This window comes from Asterias rubens, chromosome 10 (genome assembly GCF_902459465.1).
Source record: "Asterias rubens chromosome 10, eAstRub1.3, whole genome shotgun sequence".
In the NCBI taxonomy this organism is placed as follows: Eukaryota; Metazoa; Echinodermata; class Asteroidea; order Forcipulatida; family Asteriidae; genus Asterias; species Asterias rubens.
In genome coordinates this window covers 1,922,224-1,948,319 of record NC_047071.1, presented here as the reverse complement: position 1 = coordinate 1,948,319, position 26,096 = coordinate 1,922,224, and the positions used below count along the sequence as shown (strand labels likewise).

General features: G+C 40.7%; 3 protein-coding genes across 4 annotated transcripts in view; 2 read left to right on the top strand and 1 right to left on the bottom strand.

The window, feature by feature from the left end:
- The window catches only part of LOC117295507 (stAR-related lipid transfer protein 5-like), a 30,431-nt gene extending 19,420 nt beyond the window's left edge, over window positions 1-11,011 (top strand). For both annotated transcript variants that reach the window (XM_033778194.1, XM_033778193.1), the window contains one exon: window positions 5,089-11,011. In XM_033778194.1, coding sequence (XP_033634085.1) covers window positions 5,089-5,236 — 148 coding nt within the window. In that variant the 3' untranslated portion in view covers window positions 5,237-11,011. The remainder of the gene's footprint in view (window positions 1-5,088) is intronic.
- Window positions 11,012-13,086: 2,075 nt separating this feature from the next.
- Window positions 13,087-17,695, top strand: LOC117295506 (solute carrier family 10 member 6-like). Its single transcript, XM_033778192.1, has 3 exons — window positions 13,087-13,996; window positions 15,196-15,403; window positions 15,884-17,695. The coding sequence occupies exons 1-3, from the start codon at window positions 13,647-13,649 to the stop codon at window positions 16,295-16,297; spliced, it is 972 nt and encodes a 323-aa protein (XP_033634083.1). The 5' UTR covers window positions 13,087-13,646; the 3' UTR covers window positions 16,298-17,695.
- A 2,845-nt stretch (window positions 17,696-20,540) lies between these two features.
- LOC117295505 (ileal sodium/bile acid cotransporter-like) lies at window positions 20,541-26,096 on the bottom strand. The gene is made up of 3 exons (XM_033778191.1): window positions 25,014-26,096; window positions 23,392-23,599; window positions 20,541-22,769 (listed from the first exon to the last, which is right to left on the bottom strand). The coding sequence occupies exons 1-3, from the start codon at window positions 25,340-25,342 to the stop codon at window positions 22,365-22,367; spliced, it is 942 nt and encodes a 313-aa protein (XP_033634082.1). The 5' UTR covers window positions 25,343-26,096; the 3' UTR covers window positions 20,541-22,364.

The window sequence follows — 26,096 nt, the reverse complement described above, 5'->3', positions numbered from 1 at the left end:
GGTCAGCCTAACAACGCTCTGTTATAGTACAAATTGGACAGCCTTTTTAAAGGGAAAATACGTTTGGTAATCACTCTTAAAGTCACCTGGAAGTGGTATTTTTTTTTAATAAAGCTTTTGTCACTAAAATATGTGTTTTTATGAGAGGAATGTGAATAAAAAGTTAACTAAGGTTTAAAAATGTTAGTTTTGATTGTATTTACCAATTTACGAGTAGGCCCCGACCCAAGAGGGCGCTGTTCGTGACGTATTTAAGGCGCGATATTTGAAGAGAAAATTTGTAGTCAGGCCCCCGTACATTACGTCTGGGAACATGACACATCAAATCAAATTTAGACACGATTTTACACACATACGTACATTGAAACTTGAACATGTTGAACGCCTAGTGGTTTTTACAAAAGCTATTGCTGCTATTTTTATTTAACTATGCGACTTTTTAGTGACCAAATGGGTTGTAAGATGTGGGTCTGCCTACGTATTATTATAGAAATACTGCCACGGAGCAGACTGCACGCACGCACTATGGCTGCTGTATAATGTGCGGACGGTCACATCGGTGAATCGCATGCGGTACCAACACAAAATCGTGTCACTTGGCAAAAGCTAAGTCACACAGGCCCCGATAACGAGAACGAAAACGATAACGATAAAAATGCACGCCCTCGATTGGTTGAATGAGCGTGGGCGTATTCTGCGTGGAGCAATTCAACCAATCGCGAGCGTGCATTTTTATCGTCCTCGTTTTCGTTCTCGTTACCGGGGCCTGTGTGACCGGGCCTTTACCCGAATTTGTTTACGTTTAGCAAATGCTCCTCTGGGTTCGTCACGTCTTTCAGATACCTTCTTCGACTTCCCACTAGCTGGAAAAATTGTTGGGACGGCGTCTTGTTTAAGAATGGCTCTTCTCGTCATGTCAAATGAGTGGTGTATCCCGGATTCGAAGCACGACGGCTCGAAGTGTTCGCTGCATAGCGCTGAAAAAGACGTCGGACCGGACCACTTTGCTCGAGTTAATCTGACTTTCGCAGCCCACAACCGCCTACACTTGGGATCTGCAGGAAACAGATGAAGACTGACCCCATCTTTAGTTGTTTTGCTGCATCCAGCAGCAATATACCTGGTCGGCATTGCCGGAAAAATTCCAGAAAAAAAAACTTTTTCGCAGCGTACAAACTCACGTCTTAGAATTACATGTACTTTTGCACGTGTGTTTATCTACGCATCGAGGGGGGTCTATGTTTGATCGAGGCAAAGTCTTCCTTTTCCTACGTCACAAAAGGGGTAGGCGGAGTCAACCCCAAGCACTTAATTAATTTTTTTAACATATAAATCGTGACAAACAATTACGCAAAAATTTGTTTTATTGTTAATAAACATATACTCTTATGTTTAAAAGAAAAAAAATCCTATTTCCAGGTGCCTTTAAAATTAATGACAATAACCACTTTTGATTAGACGCCTAGCCTACAGCAGTGTTTGATAGTATAAATCATTTTGAGAAACATTTCACTTCGAAATAATGTGGTGATGTAAAAATAATATGTATCAGTTTTGATGCCCCAAAATTTGAATCTGAGAAGAGAAGCGTTTAACCCTGCATTATAACCACCGTATATTCACAGTTCGGTTCTTTGATGTGTTTATTGGAAACTTCAGAGGATATGATATAAAATGTTATGATATAAAATGTTCTCTTTCATTGGTCATTTAATGTATCATACCTCTTAAAGGAACACGTTGCCTTGGATCGGTCGAGTTGGTCTTTGAAAAGCGTCCTGTATTCGTTTGTTATAAAATCGATATGGTTAGAAAGATGTTGTAAAAGTAGAATACAATGATCTACACAAATGTGCCTCGAAATTGCGTGGTCTTCGTTTTACCTCGTTGACAAACACGGTCGGCTATTTATGGAAATCAAAACTTTGACTCCCATAAATGGCCGACCGTGTTAGTTCGCGACGTAAAATGAAAACCGTGCAATTTTGAGTGATACTTTAGTGGATCATTATATTCTACTTTTAAAACATCTTTTTAACCATATGCATTTCATAACAAACGGTTTCAAACGCTTTTCAAAGACCAACTCGTCCGGTCCAAGGCAACGTGTTCCTTTAAGGAGATCCCATTAGATTTTCTACCCACCCGAACGAAGAAAAAAAAACGAATCACATTTTGCTGCCAGAATGGATACTGCGTGTAATGCATTTCGTCGGCTCTTGTAATTATAAATGACAGGCCTATATTAATGCACGATAGTACAATAGTTAACATTTAACCTATTGTAATAGTAATGAGAATGGGATAATGTGATGTGTGTTAGTTGAGGAGGGACGGTTCTCGTTTTGTAAGACACATGAGATTTTTTTTTGTTTATGCAAGTCGCCAGACACACAAGGCCTCAAGGCCACTTCAAGGTGTGGGCAACAGTTTTGTTTTTCCAGGGGCCGTTGCCCCCTACTCCTAAGGCTGAAACAGGGTTACCCCTTTTAGGCTTGGGTAGAATGTATTTAAATGAATGGTATCCATCCATGCATTTTTTTTTGTGAATCAAGTGTGAAGCTGAAAATATTTCTAAAATATTTCTGTCTTTGGGGACCAAGTTTAAAGATATATATAGACCAAAGTGATTGTTCCTATACGAGGCCTACCAAGCGGCACACCATGCACAGTTAACCCTCGACAACAAGAGGGCGTTATCAAGAGGTAATCTGCTTATAGAGAGTGAATTCTGAAGTCCCAAATCTCATTTCTGCTGTGTCTTTCTTGGTTCTGTCGGCTCTTAAAGCCGTTTTAAAGAGGTTCTGTTTTATAAGAGTACATTCTGAAGTCCCAAACCTCACTTGTCTTTCTTCGTTTTGCCGTCCTCATATATAACAACGTTCCCGTTTTAAAGAGATAATTTGGCAAGTCCCAAAACAAAATTCTGCACTACGAAATGGCCACTGTCGTAATGCTTTTGAATGGGGGAATTTTCTCTTTTCTAAATCGATTTAAAACAAAAAATCTAAACTACATGCGAAAAAAAGTGCCGCCCGTTCGCTGTGACGTGTTTTTTTTCTACTTGGGCAACCCTCATCACGCTTCTAGCCCGAGGGTGAATATTGCAGTCCACTGAGCGATAAATTAGATCACTTTGGTCAATCTGAAATCGAAGATTAAGCCATCACTTCCACGGTTGCTCCTTGTGGATGTGGGACGCCGGCCCTAGTTCTCATTTGACGGTAGGCCGTCACTCGCATGTCCACGCTCTAGCATTAAACGGTCTTCGCTCCCCGCTAGTTAACGATTAGCTAATTCGTAGTTGGACTAATAAGAAAGGGCGATGGGGATTTTGATGTTTATTAATCATGTTTGGGGGCTGTCTCGAGTTGTTCGTCTTATAGATGAATCATGTATTAAGTGTAATTGAGATTAAGTATTTAAAACAAATACCGCTTGAAGCTTTTCAAATAGGCCTAAGATTATTTCTTACAAATCATTTCTGAAAGACAAGGTACTTGTTTATAGCCTAAGGGTATTATTTTTCTAACAGGAACTGGTTTGTAGTTGTTCCTATCAATAGTTTTCTTTGTTGTAACTTAAATTATGTTGTGAAGTCACTGTATCGATAAAGGATATCATAGGACTGAAATAACTTGTTCATGACAACAAAAACACCGCTAGATTTTAAAGAAGAACATGGAGAAAGAGAGAGACAAATCAAAATGTCTGCACTCGAAATCGAAAGCGTCTGGCGACCTCCAGGTGCCACGTGGAAATGTTGGATGGGGTTGTTAGCGCACGTGCCGTAAATCTAAGCTCACGATAATATCAAGTGTCGGTCAAACGAGCCGTCAACCGTGAGCAGACAATAGTTTGGTCAGTACTGTAGTCAGAGTCGAGTTAAACGCTCTCGATTTTTTCTCCCATTTTTTTTATATATTTTTTATAAAAATGGATATGATGCAACCTTGTTCAATCTTCCCATTAAAATCCACTCAGTGGATGGCGATAGAAATTGTTATATTTAACTTCGGTGTTGGGTTTCGTATCTGATATCGTCTGCGAGTCGGTCTCGTCTCGGTGTTGGGTAACGCCTACAGCACCAGGGGATGCTGTACACACGCTCGTCTGAACTTGTTCCTGGTCATACAGCACGAACATAAACTCATCATTTTTTTTTTCCTGGTTTGAGCGAGGTAGGGAGAGAGATGGGATAATATTACACGTGGAGCCATTCGTTTATCTTGCTTTCATTCCCTGTGGGGGAGAGAACATTCGTAACATTTGAACGCGCCTTTGGGCAACCGTGATGAGTTTTATAGTTCCGGGAACCGATGGCGAAATTGATGGAGATACTTCAAGTTCGGAGTAGGGTATAACTATCTCGAGATTGTAAATCATCACGACCTCTTGAGAGAATAATTCGGAGAGTAAATCTTAACTACAGATTAAAATAGTGATGTGGAAGTACTTTAAAAATGGCGTCATGCCATCGTAAATCAATACTTGAATTCTGATGTTAAAAGAGGCATCCACAGGACAGACTCATTTTTCTGACCCGCACATTTTCATATAAATAGAAAGAGTCTTCATGATGAAACTGGGAAACACTATTATGCAACCTCATGTTAGAATGGTGTCAAATGCCACAATGTGAAACCCTCAAAGCGCACATTGTTCAACATAAAACAATGTTGGCAGGCCCCTGGGACTTACAGAACCGAGTCAATTCTGACCCGAGAGTTTTTCAAGAGTAAGTGTATAATAGATATATATTTGGTTTGCGGTAACACCATGTGTGTATCTACTTGCCAGGTAGAGTTTGTTCTTAAAGGACTGTCTTGCTTAAGTCTACTACCGCGGAGTAGATTGTTATGGTGTTCGGGAGACTTCTCAGTCCTGAAAAGAACTGTCCTGCTTGTTAACTATTACCTGGGCGGATGGTAAAGAAATAGGCTGGGACTACTACTTAAGCTTATAGGATCTGAATTAACTGTACTGCCGCGGAGTCAGTTCTTGAATAATAGCTGCAGTGCAAGTGTTTGCTTGTCGAATTCACAATGTTTCTTTTTGTTCTTCTATCCCTTTTCCTCCTTGATACAGACAGAGCAACATGACCCGAGTTGTGAATATGGTCCAATCAGATCTTGGAGGTATGCTTCCCAAGACCCTTGTGGATTCCGCACTGCCGAGCAATCTCATCGACTTCTTCATTGACTTGGAAATCGCCCTCAAGTCTAATATAGAATAACTTCCGACATAGCGGCGGCCATTTTGGATTTATGGTGCGGGGACGCAAACAAGATTTCTGTGCATTAGAATTGCCATCCTCAAAAAATGTCCTGCTGATATTTGTTTTTTAAGGATTGCCTTTTTTCAAAAGATATAGAAAAATAAAAATTCCCCATTGGAAAGCACTTTACGGCAGTGGCAATTTTGATGTACAGAAAGAAATGCGTTCGGGAGGGGAGGAGGAGGACAGTCTTTCGCTGGTACCCTGTTAAACTATTGTTGCGCGAATTTGATACGCGAGGCTGGCGACCAGCCAACTTTTAAATGTATTTATAATAAGTACCCCATACTTCGTTATTGGTTCTCACGTTGCCCGACGTTATTGGTCTTGTAAAAGTGAAAAATCTTAATAATAAAGTTGTATACGACACCAATGGGAAGCCTTAAAATTGATGTTCTTGTGTGAAACGATGAAAATAAGAGATACCAATTTGTATCAGTAATGTAACGCTCGAATTAAAAAAAACGATAGTATTTTTTAGAAATAAGCTCGACTGGAATTTAATTATTTATAATGTTATCTTATGAATTTTGTGGTCGTACCAACAAGAAAGTTTGGGCAAAAGTGTTCCCTTTTTATTAGTGTCATTAAAGTGTATGTTTCACTAACCATAACAGTAATCCATCCAAAATTATTTAAAACTTCTGTTTGGGACAGTAGTGATTATAATGGTGTGTATTTGATGATTCTGGAAAACATGGATTCCCTCACTGACAGGTTTGTCTGTGAAACCACGCAGGGGACAGCCAACCCTAAACTGACAGTTATTTTAAACAGATATAAAAAGGAGATATCAAATCATGTAGACTTCTTATGACGAATCGTCATCAAAATACAACCTTACTCGTCGTCGAACTTCCCATTTCTAGGAAGCAATGATGGCAAAGTTGATCCGAGGTTTTGGTTTCATATCTAAAGTCTATCCAAACTAATGCGAGAGGGAAACCTGATATCTCTTTCCTGCATGTATGTTATCGCCGATGTTAATCAGAGGCCGTTAGTGGTATGTTCCGGGGGGCTAGTCTTGTTAGCGTTCCTAGCACTTAGGGAGATTGGCGTAGAAATGCCTCACGTATCATCGAGCAGCCGCAGACTGTCAGACAATAACGTCTGGTTCCTGCGAGAGATGAATCGTCTGTTGCCAGACAAGAAATGAAAGATTTGTGATTAATATGTGACTAAGGCTTTTTCTTTTCTATTCACGAAGACACGTGGATCTCCTCCTGAAGGTCCCAAAAGATGTTTTGAGAGATTCCGCAGCCAATTAAAGGGTCACATTATGATCGTAAATATGTTAGGGGCGAACGCTTGATTGTGGCCCGTGGGACAAAACCGCAAATCCAGTTTGACATTTTACGAACTTACAAAAAAAGCAGTTGATGTGATGATGGAAGTTACCAACTGAAAGTTTTTCATTTCGAAATATGTGAAATATTTTCCGGGAGGAGGTGCTCCTAGCGAGCACTGCCGCCACCCTTGTTTAGACGGCGAGACTTGCGTGCTTGGAGCACCACGTGGTACGCCAGTCGACGCGGCAGGAAGTTAAATTGATCGGCGGCCGCGGCGCTGCGAACGGGACAACCGTGCTGATGCAATGAGCTACAGTACAGCCGATAGGATATGACGCAAGCCGCGAGACCCCACGCGCCAGCCACCATGCAACACCTTTTATAAAACATTTGTTTTTCTACTTGTCAGCAGTTCTGGCTCATCTTCACCCGGTATTTTCACTCGTACTTGGCCATCCGGAATGATATCAGTGTCGCCCCTGGAGCGATACTTGACGGGGTTCTGTGGCGACGGCAGGACACGAGCCCAGGGTGACTCGGTGCAGGGGTGTCGAGAAACCCATCAGACGGCTCTCGAATATCGCTGTGATTGGAAGTCTTAAAATGTGGCTCGGTGGTGCTCTTCTTTTATGTCTTTTGGAAAGATTAAATGAGAATAATACATCGTCAAAGTTTGGGGTGAAAGAACGGAGTGGGAACTATTAAAGTGGAACTCTGTTCCATAAAAATATTTGTGTGTGCAAAGCACCTTGTGAAATAGACCAACCAAAATGCATTCAGTTTTAGCGATCTGTTTCGGGCAGAGCCCTCTATCGGTCTCAGATGACCAATCAAAAACGTGGCGATTTAGTGTATTTAAATAGTCATTACCCTTAAGAGAAAGACCCTACTATGGTCGAAACGTTGGGCCATCAACTATTGTTTGCATTGACACCATGGGTCCGTTGGTGTTGACAAGCAGTTTGGCACAGGTATTATTCTATTTTTAAGGTATTTACTTATTGAAAGTCGTCTTCTTCAATGATGTATTTACCATAACTTCTATTCAGAAAGAACCCTTCCACCAGTACAAAAACAAATGTAGAAAACCACTCAAAGAATGCACGGTTCAAACATAGGATAGGACCACGGATTCAAACCATAGACTTTCCCCTAGTCTGTTCGGGGTTTGATATTCTTACAGAGGGTGATGACCACGAAGATATGGACACTGATGAGACATACTCCACCCACGTGGTCTTCTCTCAACTCGCTCTGACCGACTGTGGGTGTTTGTCTTTTTGTTTGACATTGAGTCTTATCGATCACCTTCTCCTTTTTTTTCATTTGCCGCCAGACGACGAAACCGTCAAGCAATTTTTCACTCCGTCGGTGTAATTGCTTTTTGTGTTTGTGGTTCAAACGTATCTTTGCTTTGATTGTGATGATGTAACATGTTCTGAGTCAGAGAGTGTATTGGGGGACAAAACGTGTGGAACACATTTGGTGCACCGGTAATTTAATTAAAACCTTAATTTCTTGTGTGATATTATCTCAAACACATGTTGGTGTCGAACCGGTAATTAAAACAAAACTTTCATTTCTTGTGATGTTTTCAACACGTTATGGTGAACCGGTAATTAAAACAAAACCTTCATTTATTGTGATGTTTCAAAAAACACTTTTTGATGAAAGGGTAATTGAACTAAAACGTTAATTTTTTTGTGAGAGTTTCACTGCTTTCATAATCTCTGACAATTTGTAAGTTTAAGGAATTAGATTTTTAAGTTGCCATACGTCTCAGTGAGTTAGCGCCGTCTCAGCGCCCTCACAGTTGTGTATAGTATCTCCCCCATCCAGTGACAGCTTCATTTAGGGTCTTTCCCAAGTCGCTAGCATGAATTCTTCAGATTCGGAAATTCTCTTTCTGATCATCCCATCTTTGGTCATGTTCATTACAATTTAACAATATTGTGTATTAGCTTTCAGATTTATTTAAAAAAAAACCTCTTCCCGTTATTGTGAACGATTTTTTTCAAAATCACCGGCACCCAACCCCCTCAAGGGAATGCACGGTCAGAGCTTCACGACGAAATGCAGGACATATTTTTTAGCGGAAGCAGGCGCGACAGTTGCGGTGGTGGTGTGCGAACTCACGGGGGTGAACCTGCGTCTGAGAGCCGGTCGGGGTTAACGAACCCGGCTTGGATCTATACTGATTGATTGCTGATTCTCTCGCCTTCGCTCATTCTCCTCATCGTCATCATCTTTTTCTCCTGGCGCTGGCCCGAGTGATGAGTAAGGTATCGCTTCGAAATCTGTGCTAATTGTTTTAGTCCGGCCGCGCGAGGAGTGAACACAAAAACCGCATCAACCATCACTGACGGCCAGTTTGCATCACACTACCTACCCGTCTGCCCTTCGAGATTGACTTTGTTTAATTAACATTCCAGCCCCACCAAGATATGCTTCCGTTTTCTCCTCCAGTTTAGTGGCACCGACCCCGTTTACTATTTTTCCTTCCTTTTTATTAGCGAGCGACGACAGTGGCTGTCGGGTAATTCGCATTGTATATAAATCATTATTATAAAAATATTGCTTCATGTCCGTATACACATGAAAGGGTCTTGGAGACTCGCTTTAAAACTTTGTAATGTGCTCTCGTTTGGAATAGAAAGGAAAAAATGCGCGCCAAACTGGACCAAACTATTTTATAAACATGTGCGCGAAACTGACACTATATACATTTATAATAATGTGTGGGTGTTTAGTTCCCCGGATTTGTAGCTCATTGACTGGCAGTTCCAAAGGAACAATTATTATAAACTCGTAGTGGTATTAGACTTGGTAATAGAGAACTTAGCTAAACAGGTTGATGTAATCATCTACGTAGATATCTGTGATAGTGACCTTTGGGGTCGATATGTCTTTATAACATGGCGGCCATCTTTGTTCAATTCAATCCAAATCAAGAAACTTCGACCACAGCTATTGCCTTTTCGGCATACTGGGCCCTCGTTTAATAGAGCAGTTTAAGCTGCAAACATTCCCTACGATGTTCTGCTTTAGCAGGATACCGGTCACAGATTGTACATGGTCTTTTAGCGGGTAACCTTACATTGGTTTGCAAATTGCTTTTGTGTTTAGCTACCTTTTGTGCAGTCAAGCAGCTCCGATTTCATAGAGCTGTTAAAACATAATATATTGCTTGATAATTGTCTGCTAAGTACATGAGCAGGACACCAGTCACAATGTGTACATGTGACATGGTAGTTTGGCTGGTAACTATGGTAAGCGTATATTTCGTGTGCTTAGCTGCAGGTTGCTTGAAGCAGTTCTGTTGAACTGGGGCCCAGTTAGCCACCTACCTAAGCCATCGATTCGGACACTCTCGGTGTAACCAATGGTAGTGTTGAAACAGTCTGGTACCTCAGTTTGCATTATGGAGAAATTGGGTATTGTGTACAGGGAACTTGACAAAGGTGGCCGCAGCATAAAGATCTGTAGTGTTTAGTGTAAAACGATGTGATAAATTCATGCAAATTATAACCGGCATTATGCAAATGTATAGCAATTAACATATCTTTGATCTTATTTTCACTCTATTACAAATGCACTTATTATAAATTGTTTGACCGATTTCCCAGTACCAGTTCAGCTTAACTCGTGTTTTAATATTTTATTTGTATAAACAAAAATTGCCTTTTTTTAAAGAACTTAAAGTTGTCAATTATTTCCCCAACATCATCGAGAATGAGTCAAATATAACATGTGTAAGCCTCATGCTTTTCACTCCAACGTTGGGACCTGTGAAAGTGCAAGATTGAATTTCTTTCACCTTTAAACAACAAACGTGGTAACCCTCAGTTTTAAAAACATGGACGAAACCGCGCGAACCTTCAAGTCTTATAGCGAGCATGTTTGTACATAAACATGAATGTACTCTATACACGTACGCTTACGAAGGGCGTACATAGCGATTTCCCTCTTGGTATTGCTGACTATAAGTAATGGCGTCCCATGACGCCTTTGCTGAAGACGCCTTTGCTGAAGACGCCTTTGCTGAAGACGCCTTTGCTGAACAATATCATCGGTATATATTTTGTTGGTGGAATAGTTTCATGGTGATTTCAAGATTATAATATACTTTTTGTTTTACCCTAACTTGCACATTTATCTTGGATGATACCCTATCGAAATTTGGATGATAGCTTGACGGATTCTAAACGTTAAATGGTATTTAAGTTATAGTGAAATACTCTAGTATTTATTATTTTTATATTTTATTTCTTGTCTATTTAATGATAGTATACCTGAGAGGTAATCTTAAACTCGTAATATTAAAATAATGACATAATTGTACGTACGTAGAGATCATAGCTAGATCACTTCATGTACTGATACTTGCAATGGCAGTGTTGAATAAATGTGGCTTCATAAAAATAAATTATGCAAATGCACCCTGTGTGGAGCGTTCAACCTGTCGTTTATTTGCGTTCAATCTCTCTGACGTCATCATCACGTTGTCCTATCCATGACTCTTCTGTCTGGATGATGGAATCGGGGACGTAGCTAAGACACTTACTGTGGGGACGAGGGGGTCTGGACTTAAATTGCCAAATCAATGGGAGACTTTGGAACGCTAGGTGGCAGCAGATATGTCCAATGTCCAACACTCACACTGTCGACTGTCCAAAATGGCCAATGCACACTATCCTCTGTCAACTTTCCAATACCCAATGACCAACGTCCAATGTCAAAAAGGTCAAATTTTCAATGTCAAATGTCCAATGTTCGCTGTACGCACTGTCTATTGTCAAATGTCCTATGTATTTATACACTGCTAAGATATTGAAATTTGTAAGAAGTGTCCCTTTATCCTCTGCACTCAGATTCTCTGCACTCGGTAAGTTGTGTGCTATATTGCATCTTGGTAGTCAATGCGTGTCTGATTCGAATCCAAGGAGTGTAGAAGCAACGGAGACGCTCAAAACGATGTTACCCATGTTTAGATTATGGCACGTTGAATTAATCAATTATATACATCCTATAGACCATGAGAACTTTGTCCCAGCACTTTGGTAAGTGTGACCTTGTACATTCTTTGAGTATTCTGGCAGGCACAATACTGCACAGTTCATATGGAAAAGTTGACATTTTGTATCATAATTCCCATATAAATCCAAGAGTTAAGAAAGTAAAAGCTGGGCAAGTTTTTGGGATGTGCCCCTTTCATCATATCAAAAGTTGATAAGAATTAGACATTGCAATCTCCATAAGATTTTATAATTTGTTCTAGCCTGCAGGAAGTCCAGGCTCTGTGGCTCTTGTGTAAACACGTGATGTCACAGGTCACAGGTCACATCGTCTATTTTGTATACCCATTTGCAAGGGGAAATCTTTTTGTTCATGTGGACAATAAATGCTATATTATCTATCTATCTATCTATTATTCAATGCGGCCCTCTCGTCTCATCCAATCAACCAGATCTCATCCCGTCCAGACAGCCCAGACGGCTCGAGTTTCTCCATCAAAATGGAAAACGCCCTCACAGATTTTAAGTCTCGGGTCGAGAGTACATCACTCTCGGCATGAATGATAGGACAGTGTTCAGGGCATCGTGTCACCTAAATTACCTCAAGTTGGAAGTCACATTATTGAGCAAACTCGTTACGCTGTACCCGTTGCATTGGACTGACTCTCAAATCTGTCTCAGATATAATATAAAATAGTGATGCCGACGCTCCGTTTTCTCCCTATTTTGGAGTGCACCCCATCCACAATAAACAGGTTTAGGCCGAGCGAACGAGTGCCATGCCAACAGGGGGCGCTATAGGTATCCAAACAGGTGCAAGCAATTCGCATGTGCTGCTTTTCTCTTATAGGCATTACAATGTTGTGATATGCCTAAGGAGAATAGTTTTTTGACAATTTCCAAAAGTGGGCTTTTAACAAGATTGTGTGCGGGGGGGGGGGGGCGGTGTTTGAGGACAATCAAATGGGAGGAAGTTCCAAGATGAATTTCACAAGTCAGTTGACGGCACGATGGGCCTTCTAGCATGTACTAGTCCATGAACTAAACATTAATGTCATAAGTCAAGTTTTTTCCTTTTGGTATAAAGTCGTTTTGAATACCACAAGTCAACTTCACTCTTAAAATGTATTACAACAATTTGTTTTGTTTAAAAACTATTCCAATAGTTTCAGGACATAGTTTAAGAAAGAAGGTTTTAGTCCTTTGTGCGTTTCGTTATGTCATTGATGGGTCAAGGTGGTGGTAGATTTCACAAGTCTAGTTTATTTCGAGTTGGAGTTACCTTATGTTTGTAATACCTCCCCTTTTCCAGACTAGTGAGTCTTAAGTTATATGTGAAATTGAACCAGGAACAGCGACCTTTACTAAATCAGATGGCCTTGCATAAAACATAAAGGGCCCAAACAAATCATTCTTTGTCAAATATAGTTGTTGGTTTTCCCCTCGTACGCACCTCGCAATAACAACACTTGTATTTTGAATAGGGGTATCGCACCATCACGCGCTGTGAAAATGTGTGTACGTGCTACAGGTCCTGCACACACTTCAAGTTCGCCGAAGGTTGGCTTGGAGTTACGAAAAACTGTTCCGAATCAAGCTCATAAAGTAAGCCGTGCAAACTGTTGAGGAGGAGGGTGTCAAACCATAGAGCAAGAACCAGACAGTCTCAACCCGGACCGTAGTAAGCAACTTTGTAGTCAACTCTTGATGAGATTGTCAACCGCCGCGTGAGCAAAGACCAAACGGTCTTTACCTGGATGGATTGTAATAAACGTTGTTTTTGTAATCTCTTTGCGTGCTTGTCAAATCATAGAGCAAGGACTAGACCTATATTATACCCGGACGTAGTAAGCTACTTTTTAGTCAACTCTTGACAAGATTGTCAAACCACATGAGCAAGGGATCAGACAGTCTTTACCCAGATGCAGTGATCTACTTTTAAGTTTACTCTTTATACGAAGAATGATTCTCTGATTTCTGGAATAGTTTCTAAGCTGGCATGTATTGATCGCCTGAAGATCTCGAAAGTGTGTCTAATCTTGTGTATGTAATCGTGATCTTAAAATGACCTCCCATATTCTGTCCTCGTCCGAGGAGGTCGCAGATTTCGTAGTGATCGATGACGTCTCCGCGTTCCAGCGTAGATGTCTCCTCGCTGCGGTGGGCCTCGGTTCGCTCATCATGGGGTGTGCCGTCACCACCGATGACTTCACCCAGTGCGTCAAGAAACCCACCGCCCTTTGGGTGACCATGTCCGTGGTGGTGTTCTTCGCTCCCCTGACGGCCTATATTTTGACGGTGTCCATGCAGCTCCACTCTACGAACGGGATCGCCCTGTTGATCACGGCGTGTGGCCCGTCGGACATCCTCTCTGCAGTGTTTGCCTATTACACCAACTCGGATGTATGTTTGTGGTAAGGATTCTGTGGGACGGTCTACATTTGTTGATATTGGATATTGGACATTCACTGTTCAAGTCAACGTGAATGTCCAATACCGAAAAAGCAATGTTGATATTAACTGTACAAAAAAACGTGAATGTCCAATGTCCAATATCGAAAAAGCAACATTGATATTCGCTGTACAAACGTGTGAATGTACAATGTCCAATATCAATGTACAGGGCAGACAGTCACTGTTCAAGTCAACGTGAATGTCCAATACCGAAAAAGCAATGTTGATATTAACTGTACAAAACTACGTGAATGTCCAATGTCCAATATCGAAAAAGCAACATTGATATTCGCTGTACAAACGTGTGAATGTACAATGTCCAATATCAATGTACAGGGCAGACAGTCACTGTTCAAGTCAACGTGAATGTCCAATACCAAAAAAGCAATGTTGATATTAACTGTACAAAAACTACGTGAATGTCGAATGTCCAATATCAAAAAAGCAACATTGATATTCGCTGTACAAACGTGTGAATGTACAATGTCCAATATCAATGTACAGGGCAGACATTCACTTTACAAGTCTACATGAAGGTCCAATACCCAATATAAAAAAAAATAACTTGTGACGGTGTGGGACGTGCAACTCATCTGAAAGCAGTTGTATAACGCATAATTATAATAATGTCAATACAGCACGCATGAAGAAATTCCAGGCTTTTGAAAGAGGTTATTTTTGTGAGTTTGTACTACCGCTTGTAATAAAAACTATTCGGTTGACTGCTTTAGCACAGACGTTGGAAAACAGATTAAAGGCTGTGACAGAAATGCCAAAAATTGAATGTTTTTGTTGTTGATACTGAACCTCCTATCCAACTCCTTCAGACCAGAAATAAATAACTGCTGTGATCGTAAGTTACATTATGAAATAACCGTAACACATGGTGTGTATTTTTGACTGCACCTTTATTTGACTTGTTCAGAGTCTGATGAGATGCGTAGCCCGTTTGTGTACCCAAAATTAAGATGGTTAGAGTTTACGATAGCTCTAGAGTTGGAGTTAGAGTTGTGATTACTAAGAGTATACCGTTCGAAACTTCGAGACCAACCGGCTCTTTTCAGAGCCAACACTCCCTCAAAAGAGACTGATTACATCGTTGCACTAGCAAGTTTAGTACTATTTATAGTTTATTCTTGCGTTTTTGTTGTTGTCATAGCCTTACGGTTTTTATGCTGTCGACCACCATGGCCGTGGGTTTTATACCGTGTGGGGTCCTCTTCTGCTCGTCCTCTTTTCCCACCCTCAGTCTGGCCGAGATACCATACGATACCATCGTTATCATTCTCCTGGAGGGTGTGGCCGGCCTCGGTGTTGGAATGGCCTTCAGAAAGTTCAAGGAACACTGGGCTGATAACTTCGTTAAGGTGGGTGGGGATAGAAATCGATTTTGTTTCTTTACGAGGGGTAGACTCGTGGTGTTTTACAAGCAACGAAACCAACTAAATGAATTGGAATGACTCCTCAAAATTGACTGCAACACAAGCTTTCGGCCAGAAGCCTAGCCTACAGCAGTGTTTGATAGTGTAAAGCATTTTGAGAAATATTTCACTTCGAAGTAATGTGGTTATATAAAACGTTGAATCTGAGAAGCGTTAGTATTCTTGCTGCGTGGACATATTCTTTCAACATTCTGGCGATATCTCAAAAACGCGACAACCTTTAGAAATGAAATGTTGATACAGTTTTGTTGTATACACAATATTGTAGTATAAAAATAATCGAACGGTTCCATACACCAAAGGAATACTTTGCCTTTTAACGATATTTTTTATGAAGATGTCACGGTTAGTTGTTTACACTAATTTCGAGGTTGATGTATTTTGTCCTGTTTTTTTTCATCTCAGGTTTTCAGCTGGACTCCACTGGTTCCCGTCATCACAATGATTGTGATGAACGGCATACTGGTCCCTCACTCTCTCCATGCTTCACTTGATGAGATAACTGCCGTTACCATATACCTTCTCGTGGTACTCGTCGGAACGTATATTCTCGGGTTACTGACCGGACAGGGGCAAAAGACATGCCGTGCGATGGCGTTTTGCGCGGGCAACAAAAGTTCCATCGTCGTACTCACAATTATCTACGACTCGTACTCGGGGCACGTTCTCGTTGAGGCTCTGCCCGGACCAACATTTCTTTTAATTGTCTTCATCGGACTCGGATGTTTATTATCAATTGCTTATCAGATGTTCAATTATTTGAAGAACTCGAGTTTAATTAACTTGATTGAAAAAGAAGTTGGTGCGGAGAATGAATGAGGCAAATGTCGAAAAACTCGACAGCTCGTTTTTTTTGTGAGACCAACCGATGTTGCACCTTACGGTTTTAAGGTGCTGAAATTGAATGCAACCGTCACTCTTTCTTTTGGTATGTACTATTTGAGACGGGTTGTCTATTGGATTGTATCGGTAGACATAGTTGTACGGTATTTAAAGTGTAAATGTTTGTTTTTATATTTTAAGCCAATAGAGGGCAGTATTCGAGAGTGACAGTCAGAGCTGTGGTCACAGTAGTAAGGGCTGTTTTGAGCATGAGTTCTATAACAAACCTCTATGCTTATGGAGAGAGTTGCGACATTTTGCGATGAGAGGCCATTTTTGTTCCAAAAACGCATGGGGAAGGGTGATGCGGCCAAGGGGAGATAAAGGTCAAAAGTAGAGGCCCCAAAATGGATCCTTGCGGCACACAAAAGCACACCATTTGAGTGTGCGAAACAATGATTCGAGAAGCTAACAATCTTATTTTAGGTCAAGCTCGAATCAAGTGACTTCGGCTACGGCTATGAGCGTTGGCTAAACTGTTGAAGAACTTTACGTTTTTAATTGTGAAGCCGTAGCCTCTTTCAAGCCATCATCCTTTCGGACACTGACTTTGCCTCATTGGTACTGGTCAGATTGGCTGAGAACCCTAGACCATTGATTCAAACATGAATATCTAGACACATTGACTAAAGAAGCTATGATTTAGCACCGCCATAATCACAAAAATCGCGTGTGACCCATCAACCCACCCCGAAACAGAAATGAGGGAGCCTCCGGACTCAGACCAACTTTGCCAGTACCTCCAGGTCGTAGCGTGCAGGGTCCAATTTCATAGAGCTGCTAAGCACACAAATTTGCTTAGCTTGGCATGAAATTTTTGCCGTGATAATAAAAGGATTACCAACCACATGTAAACGTGATTTTCAGGATAAGCGAACAACATGTCAGCTGAATACCGGTCAATATTTGGTTGGTAATCCTGGGGGGGTTTTTTCTCAAGGAAGAAATTTCAAGCTAAGCAAATTTTCGTGCTTAGCAGCTCTATGAAATTTGGGCCTAGTGCGTTGACTCTGTCTTAGTTTTTGGGAAATCCCTTTAAAATCCTCTCTTGGAAGATGCAGTAAACACCAATAGCTTCTGAGCCCCCCGGCCCCTTACCATCACTGTCATTGCTCACACACCGGGGTCGTCCCCATTGTTGGTTCCATTGTTGCTTTTTCTAAAGGATTCCCTTAGTCATCAGGGTAAATAATTCATATAGAAAGGAAACCTTGTTGCTAATGTAGTTCAAATCATGACCTCTCAGTATGATATCGCGCACCAAATGCAAAATTGTATCAGGCATGTTAATGGCACAAGATGGACACCTTTGGTAATTATTCAAAATACTTTTTCATAGCAATTTGGTAATTAGTCAAAATACTTTTTCATAGCATTTTGGTAATTAGTCAAAATACTTTTTCATAGCATTAAAAAATTGTTTAGCCTTCGAGAAAGACTCTGCTAGGGTCGAAACGTCAGGCCATTACCTATTTTTTGTTTGCATGAATACCATAGGTTCGTTTGGTTGGTAAGTTGTTTGCAACAGCTTATTCTATTTTCTCAGCAAAACAAAATTACTTGATAACGAGTAATGGAGAGAGGTTGGTAGTATAAAACATTGTAAGAAACGGCTCCCTCTGAAGTAACGTAGTCGTTGAGAAAGAGGTAATTTCTCACTCAAATAATAAAAGACTTAGCTGAAGCCTTTTATTATTGGGCAGATGAAAGAAAACAAAGATGCACCAAGGGTGTTTTTTCTTTCACATTGCTCGCAACTTCGATGACCAGTTGAGCTCAAGTTTTCACAGATTTGTTATTAAATGCATTTTCTGGGGACACATCAAGTGAGAATACTGGTCTTTGACCATAACCAAACATAGATCATTTAGGTTGGTAAGCAGTTTGCAACAGCTAATTATATTTTCTCTTTTTGTGCAAAATGAAATAATTTATATACACCTTTAAAATCCCTTTAAAATCCTCTCTTGGAAGATGCAGTAAACACCAATAGCTTCTGAGCCCCCCGGCCCCTTACCATCACTGTCATTGCTCACACACCGGGGTCGTCCCCATTGTTGGTTCCATTGTTGCTTTTTCTAAAGGATTCCCTTAGTCATCAGGGTAAATAATTCATATAGAAAGGAAACCTTGTTGCTAATGTAGTTCAAATCATGACCTCTTAGTATGATATCGCGCACCAAATGCAAAATTGTATCAGGCATGTTAATGGCACAAGATGGACACCTTTGGTAATTATTCAAAATACTTTTTCATAGCATTTTGGTAATTAGTCAAAATACTTTTTCATAGCATTTTGGTAATTAGTCAAAATACTTTTTCATAGCATTAAAAAATTGTTTAGCCTTCGAGAAAGACTCTGCTACAAATTTTGGTTGGTAATTCTTGGGGTTTATTTCAAGGAAAACATTTCATGCTAGCAAATTTTCGTGCTTAGCAGCTCTATGAAATTGGGCCCATTGCGTTGACCCTGTCTAGGAAGATACAGTAACCACCAATAGCTTCTGAGCCCCCTCCCCCCCCCCCCCCCCCCCCCCCCCCACCCGGCCCCTTACCATCACTGTCATTGCTCACACAGTCAATACCGGTCAATATTTGGTTGGTAACCCGGGGTTTTTTTTTCTCAAGGAAGAAATTTCAAGCTAAGCAAACTTTCGTGCTTAACAGCTCTATGAAATTTGGGCCTAGTGCGTTGACTCTGTCTTTGTTTTCTGGAAATCCCTTTAAATCCTCTCTTGGAAGATACAGTAAACACCAATAGCTTCTGAGCCCCCGGCCCCTTACCATTACCGCCATTGCTCACACACCGGGGTCGTGCCAATTGTTGGTTCCATTGTTGCTTTTTCTAAAGGATTCCATTAGTCATCAGGGTACATTCATGTAGAAAGAAAACCTTGTTGCTAATGTAGTTCAAATCATGGCCTCTCATGATGGTGTAACCGCGCACCAAATGCAAACCGTTTGTATCAGTCATGTTTAAAGGCAGTGGACACTATTGGTAATTATCAAAGACCAGTCTTCACAGTTGGTGTATCTCAACATATGCATGAAATAACAAACCTGTGAAAATTTGAGCTCAATCAGTCGTCGATGTTGCGAGATAATAATGAAAGAAAAAACACCCATGTCACACGAAGTTGTGCTTTCTGATGCTTGATTTCGAGACCTCAAATTCTAAACTTGAGGTCTCGAAATCAAATTCTTTAAAAAATACTTCTCTCTCGAAAACTTGTCACTTCAGAGCGAGCTGTTTCTCAACATTGTTTTGTACTATCAACCTCTCCCCATTACTTGTAATCAAGAAAGGTTTTATGCTAATAATTATTTTGAGTAACTACCAATAGTGTCCACTGCCTTTAAAGGCATGGACGCTATTGGTAACTGTTCAACATACTTGTTAGCATAAAAACTTATACTTGATAAACGAGCAATGGAGAGGTACCTTCTCACTCAAATCATAAAAGACTTCAGCTGAAGTCTTTCATTATGTACCTGAAAGAAAACAAAGATGCAACAAGGGTGAATTTTTGTTTCATAATCTCTTGCAACTTCGATGACCAGTTGAGCAAAATTTTACCTGAGGGCTGTTGAGTCTGCTGCCACCTAGCGTTCCAAAGTCTCCCTTCAGAAACAATGGCTCGTCAGATGACCCATGACCCCATACAAAATAATAATAATAATAATAATAATAATAACAATACACTATACTATTCAATAAAGGAGTGTGCAGTTTTTAATACCATTTCAAATTCTTTCAAAACAACGCAGTTGTTGGTTGATCATTTTCCTATAACTATTGTCAATTGATTGGTTAGAAACAAACGAACAAAGAAGGGGTTTCACAAATGTATAATTTTTTATACACTCATCCCGACGGGCCATAAAACGCAAGTAATAAAAGCGAAAGAAGAACAATTACTGGTTAAAAACCAATAAATTGTTTTGGGCAATATCATTTATTACTGATTGACAAGTGCGCTGTTCTTCTCGATATAAAAATGAGCACGATTAACAACCCTTTTATTTTTTTTGTAAAGCTGAGGCAATGTCGTATAATGAATGTACTCGTGGTATTATTATTGTGAATGTAGTACTGTGCGAATGCCAGTTAAATGATATGTTAAATGGAGGGTTTACATTTCGTAATTACTCCTCAAACTAATTACCATAACTGTTATTGAAAAAAAGCAGTGGAGAGCTACTGGCTGCTGGTATTATAAAACATTGTTGGAAACGACACTTGGAAGTGATAACGTTTTAGAGAAAGAGGTAATTTTTCACACACACAAATTAGTCCTAAGAGAAAAAAAGGGTTTTAATCTTGAATCTATATCAGTGTGACCCATTTGTGGGTCCTTTTGACACTCATTCGGGGTCACGTTGACCCCGAAATGAGTCAGGCACCACGAGACCGGGATCTCGTTCAATTCTGGGCCCAATAGAGCTGCTTAACTCCCTGCTAAGCAGAAATGATCCGGATGCCAATCATAAAAGGTACATGTGACGTGGTATTTTGGCTAGTAAACTTGTTCTTGTAGGCATAATTATGTTTTGCTAAGCATCTTTTAGTGCTGAAGCAGGTCTGTATGAATGGGCACTACACCGTAAAGTGTTTCAATGAACCAGTTATTTCAAACCAGTCGCGGCTTACTGAGCAGCGTGAATCTTGTAACGCTCACTGTGAGACTAAGCTAGATGAATTACAGGTGTCCCCCCCCCCCCCCAACTACTTCTGGGCGAAGAGAAGCAATCATGGTTAAGAGTCTAGATAAAGGGGAACAAAATGTAATGACTAGCTGGGCATGTGCCAAATTTCATTAAGAGTTGCTTAAGCGGTAAATATTGTTTAACAGAAATGAGCAGGATATCGGTCACAATTTGGACACGTGAGATGATAGTTAGGCTGGTAACCTTATTCTGGTAAGCATAATTGTGTTGTGCTTAGCTACTTTTTGTGTTTAAGATGAATCGGGGTCAGGAACTCAACCCTACAACTGAGTGGCAAGTGCACTATGTGCTACTCAACCACGGCCCCTCTTGGTGTGAAGCTGTTTTGCTTGTTTGTTTGTTGTTGGGTAATGTTGTTGTTGTCGTCTTCTTTTTGTGTCTTTTTCTCTTTCTCTCAATGTGTAAAATGAAACATAACAAAGACCAATTATTAGACGGGTTAATTACTATATACAGACTACAAGTATATATATCATTATTTACAATGACATTGCCATCATGACAGACACCCCTCTTGGCCCCTTTTATATACACAGTGATAAATTATTAACAAAAATAGTTTCCACTTATAACAACAGGGAACCCGACTGAATGTCACCTTCAGTCTCGTTTTTGGTTCACGCTGCATTTTGGTATAGAAGACAAAATACAAAAATGGCTGCGTCGATTCTCCCCTTCTCCGTAACAAATCTTGCAACATATTATCCGGGCGCTTTTTTGGCCCTACAAAGTTCCACTCTGCTGTTAATAATTTCGAAGTCTTATATAGCGCACGTATCTACCAAACAAGGTACTCAAGGCGCTGTTGTCTCTCTTTTGCTCTTCAGTGTTCATGGAAGACGGTGCTGTTTAGCAATGATACCAGTCTTGCCACTCACTGTAAACCAATCAGTCTTGCACCATATTCTGAAGGACGTTGGCTTCACGGATCTCACCTGTATCTCACCACCTGTAGACGGCCAACTAGCCGTTGCCTGCAAGCGCTCTTCAGTGTTCCAGGAAGAAGGTGCTGTTTAGCAATGATAGCAGTTCCACAACCTCTTCCTTGGCATATACCCGTCTATACGGTTTCAAGAAGGATGCGTTTTGAAAGTCCACTGTTTGAATACAACAATTTCATTGGATAAACGTGCAGTGACGTAAGCCTTCCTTCCATGTGTTTTGATTGGTCCGAAGTGTTGTTTGGCACCTGCACTTTCCCATGTAAAATAAAATGTAGGTGAATGGTGACTGTGGACGGGGATTGACCTATAGGCTGGAGGCCAATCTCTGGCATTTATGCACGAGCCTCGAATGAAAGTGTGGCGTCAGATTGCCTTTCTTTCACTTTAGTGTAAATTATGTGTAATGCCGACAGCAGGACGCCAAATGCGATGTACACGAGCACCAACAGAGTCGGCACGGGTAGGGCTTCGGCCAGGACGTCGCCCGGGTACGAGTTGTGAACGATGGTCAGGACAAGCAGGGTGCTTTTGTTGGCCGCGCAGAGTGCCATCGCCCGGCTGGTAGCGTGCTCCTGCCCGGACAGCGCACCGATGATGTAGGTCGCGGCTAGCATGAGAAGGAGGTAGATGAGAACGGAGAATGCTCCAACCAACGAAGCTTGTATGGACCTTGGGATCTGTACAGTCGTCAGGGTTACCATTACTATGACGAGAAGAGGCGGAACGAAGCTGAGAAACTGTTTTCAAAGTAGAGAAGGGAGGAAAACAGAGTGATCAAGTTATTCAAATGGGAAAATAACATCTTTTTTATTACGTGTTTAAAGGCAGTGGACACTAATGATAATTACTCAAAATCATTATTGGCATAAAACCGTACTTGGTAACGAGTAATGGGGAGAGGTTGGTAGTATAACACATTGTGAGAAACGGCTCCCTCTGAAGTGGAGTAGTTTTCGAGAAAGAAGTAATTTTCCACGAATTTGATTTCGAGACCTCAGAATTTGATTTGAGGTCTCAAAATCAAGCATCTGAAAGCACACAACTTCGTGTGTATGTGACAAGAATGTTTTTTTCTTTCATTATTATCTAACAACTTCGACGACCAATTGAATTTGAGCTCAAATTTTCACAGGTCGGTTATTCTATGCATATGTTGAGATACACCAAGTGCGAAGACTGGTCTTTGACAATTACCAATAGTGTCCAGTGTCTTTATGAGTGTGATAATATCGTGGAAACTTTGCATGAATGTGTATATAATCTAGTAAGGTTTGCAGTTGCATCGTGTACATAAACAGAATTTAAAACTTTGCATAGCGTAGAATCACGGTATGGTTAGCTCATCTTTCGCCTACTTACCCTAACCGTATGGTTGGCCCATTTCTCGTTAAACTTTCGGAACGCCATGCCCATGGATAGCCCTATCACGTACTGTATCAGGATGAAGACGATGGTGTCATGTGGGATCTCGACTAGGTTGAGCTCCGAGAATGCCGACGCACAGAAGACAATACCCAGCGGAATCATGCCCACGGACATGGCGGTCGTGAGCACGATGACCGACAAGCTGAAAAGTAACGAATGAAAGTTTTCAACACATTATTTAGAAGGAAAACACACAACATAGGCCTCCTATATGATTTAACACTTCGTAGATTTGCATGGTGGGCAACGTTTGGGTTATAATTTTAATACTAATATTGATACCTCTATGAAGTTTTATAATATTGTGGGGAAAAAAAAACATTTATAAAAATATCTGCTGTCTTCTTTCATACAGACTAATAAATATTATAATTTTTCATAAAATAATTATTCCATTCATGCATGTGGGTAATAAAATGTTGTCATAAAACGTGACATTACATATTTTGTTTATTCGTTTTGCCATATTGTATCAAAAGCAGTGAGTCACCATTGCTGTCGTAAAAAGCCAGCCCATCAGTTTTAGATTAAACGTTTAAAAAAGTAATTGAATGATTATTATTATTCGAAGATTGCAAACTGTTAAAACACAACTTGGTGGATTGAAATGAACTCTAAAAAAACTAACGGTCGGAAACGTATAACAGACTGCAGGGGCGTAAAAGTTTCGACTTTAAAGGCACCTGACACCTTTGGTAATTGTCAAAGACCAGTTTGTCTCATGCTTGATGCTTGATGAATAACCACCTAGAAAGCTAACTTATTGTCCAAGGTGTGGTATAGGGGTGCTCGTGATGTGTGGTCGTGAAAGTGCAGTATTTTACAAAGTGCGAGTAAAAACATCCCCATCATATTAAAGCTGTTGAGTGGGACGCATGTCTCAACGTGCATCTCAACGTTGTGTATAAAATAACAAACTTGTGCAAATTTGAGCTCAATTGGTCGTCGAACCTGCAAGATAATAAAATAAAAATACCTCCTTGTCGCACAAGTTAGGTGCTTTGAGATGCTTGAACTCGAGACCTCCCTCAACTGAGGTCTTGAATTCAATTCATTTTAATAAGAAACTATACGTCTTTCTCAAAAACTACTTCAGAGAAGTATACATCTTAATCTACTTTTATACCTGTAGAAGTTTCAGCTTCATACGTCGAGTTATTGGAAAATATTATAAATCACAGAGAATGTTTTCAGGAAATTCGCGTAAGTCCAAAGTATTATTTTCGTGATTTTTTGTTGACTCATTTCTAAAAAAAAATACAGCACCTCAGCAATTCATATGGGAACAAAAGCTTTCTACCATTATTTTCTCAAATAAAAACAATCGAAGTTTAAAATCTGTGGACGTTGTGGGGTTTTTTTGTGTACAAAGAGTAGGCCACCCAAAACCTCACACTGCCTACTTTAATTAAACTCAATTCAATTGGACATTTATTTCATATTGACATCCTCAATGACAGTGAATACAATTTGTATCGGACAATTTTAAAAAGTAGTTTGCAACAGAATCACTATAAGTCTTACAACAACGAACACAGCCCCAGTTCAATTCTCACCATAAAGTCACATCCGCATTGGTGTAATAGGCGAATATGGGCGACAGGATATCAGCCGGACAACACGATGCAACCAAAAGGGTGATACCATCCGAAAAGTGCAGATGCAGAGCTAAACTCAAGACGTAGGCACTAAGAGGTGCAACGAACACCACCGCTAGCGTGGTCAGCCAAAGCGCCGTGGGTTTCTTGACGCAGTTCGTGAAGTCATCCGGGGTGACTCTACACCCGATGACAATGGAGCCAGTGCTTATCACAACATGGAGGAAGACTGTCTGGATCGAGATGACCGTTTCGTACTCGGGCAGATTCGCCGTCTCCACTTCCATCTTTGACGACGATGATGTCTGGAACAAAATTACTCTCCAAAGCAGCGACACTCAAATAACACCAGTCGTCATTATATGTTCCTTTTTTCCGGTTTCACGAATAGCTCCAGGGCAACTTCAGCAGTTCCTGCGTTGTCCGATAAGTCGATACTTAAATAACACCAATTGTCATTAAATGTACATTTTTCATGGAAACCGTGCAACTTCAGCAGTTAACTTTTTCCCATGTCTCCCAAGTGATGGTCGAACACTATTGTTATCAAAATTTGTGTTCCTCGTTCAGGTTTCGTGCGAAGCCGCAGTGCAACATCAGCATTTGACTTTGTTCCTGCGTTGTTAAAACAAGTCGATAGTCAAAGAACACCAATCGTCATTAAAGCTATGTTCCCTTTCCGGTCTCATGGAAGCTGTGCAACGTTAGCAGGGTTTTTTTTTTCTACGCTGTTACAACAACTTTTTCTCGTTCTCAGTAGACGTTCCTGCAGCAGGGATGGACAACTTCCACAGTTGTATAAACTTCGCTTGTGTTTTTGTGCATATTCATGGTTTGCTCAAACCCCAGGCCCCAGCAACGGCCGGTCGGCCTTGCACAGTCGGACAATACTTCCATATTGTGTGCTCTGACTATCCTAGAGATTCCTTCAGGACCACTCAACTGTAATCAACCGAGACCGGATAATCGCGTTTCCAGAGACAAACAACAGAAGGCCCGACAGCAGAACCATTATTTTGATTTTTAATGGCACTATAGACA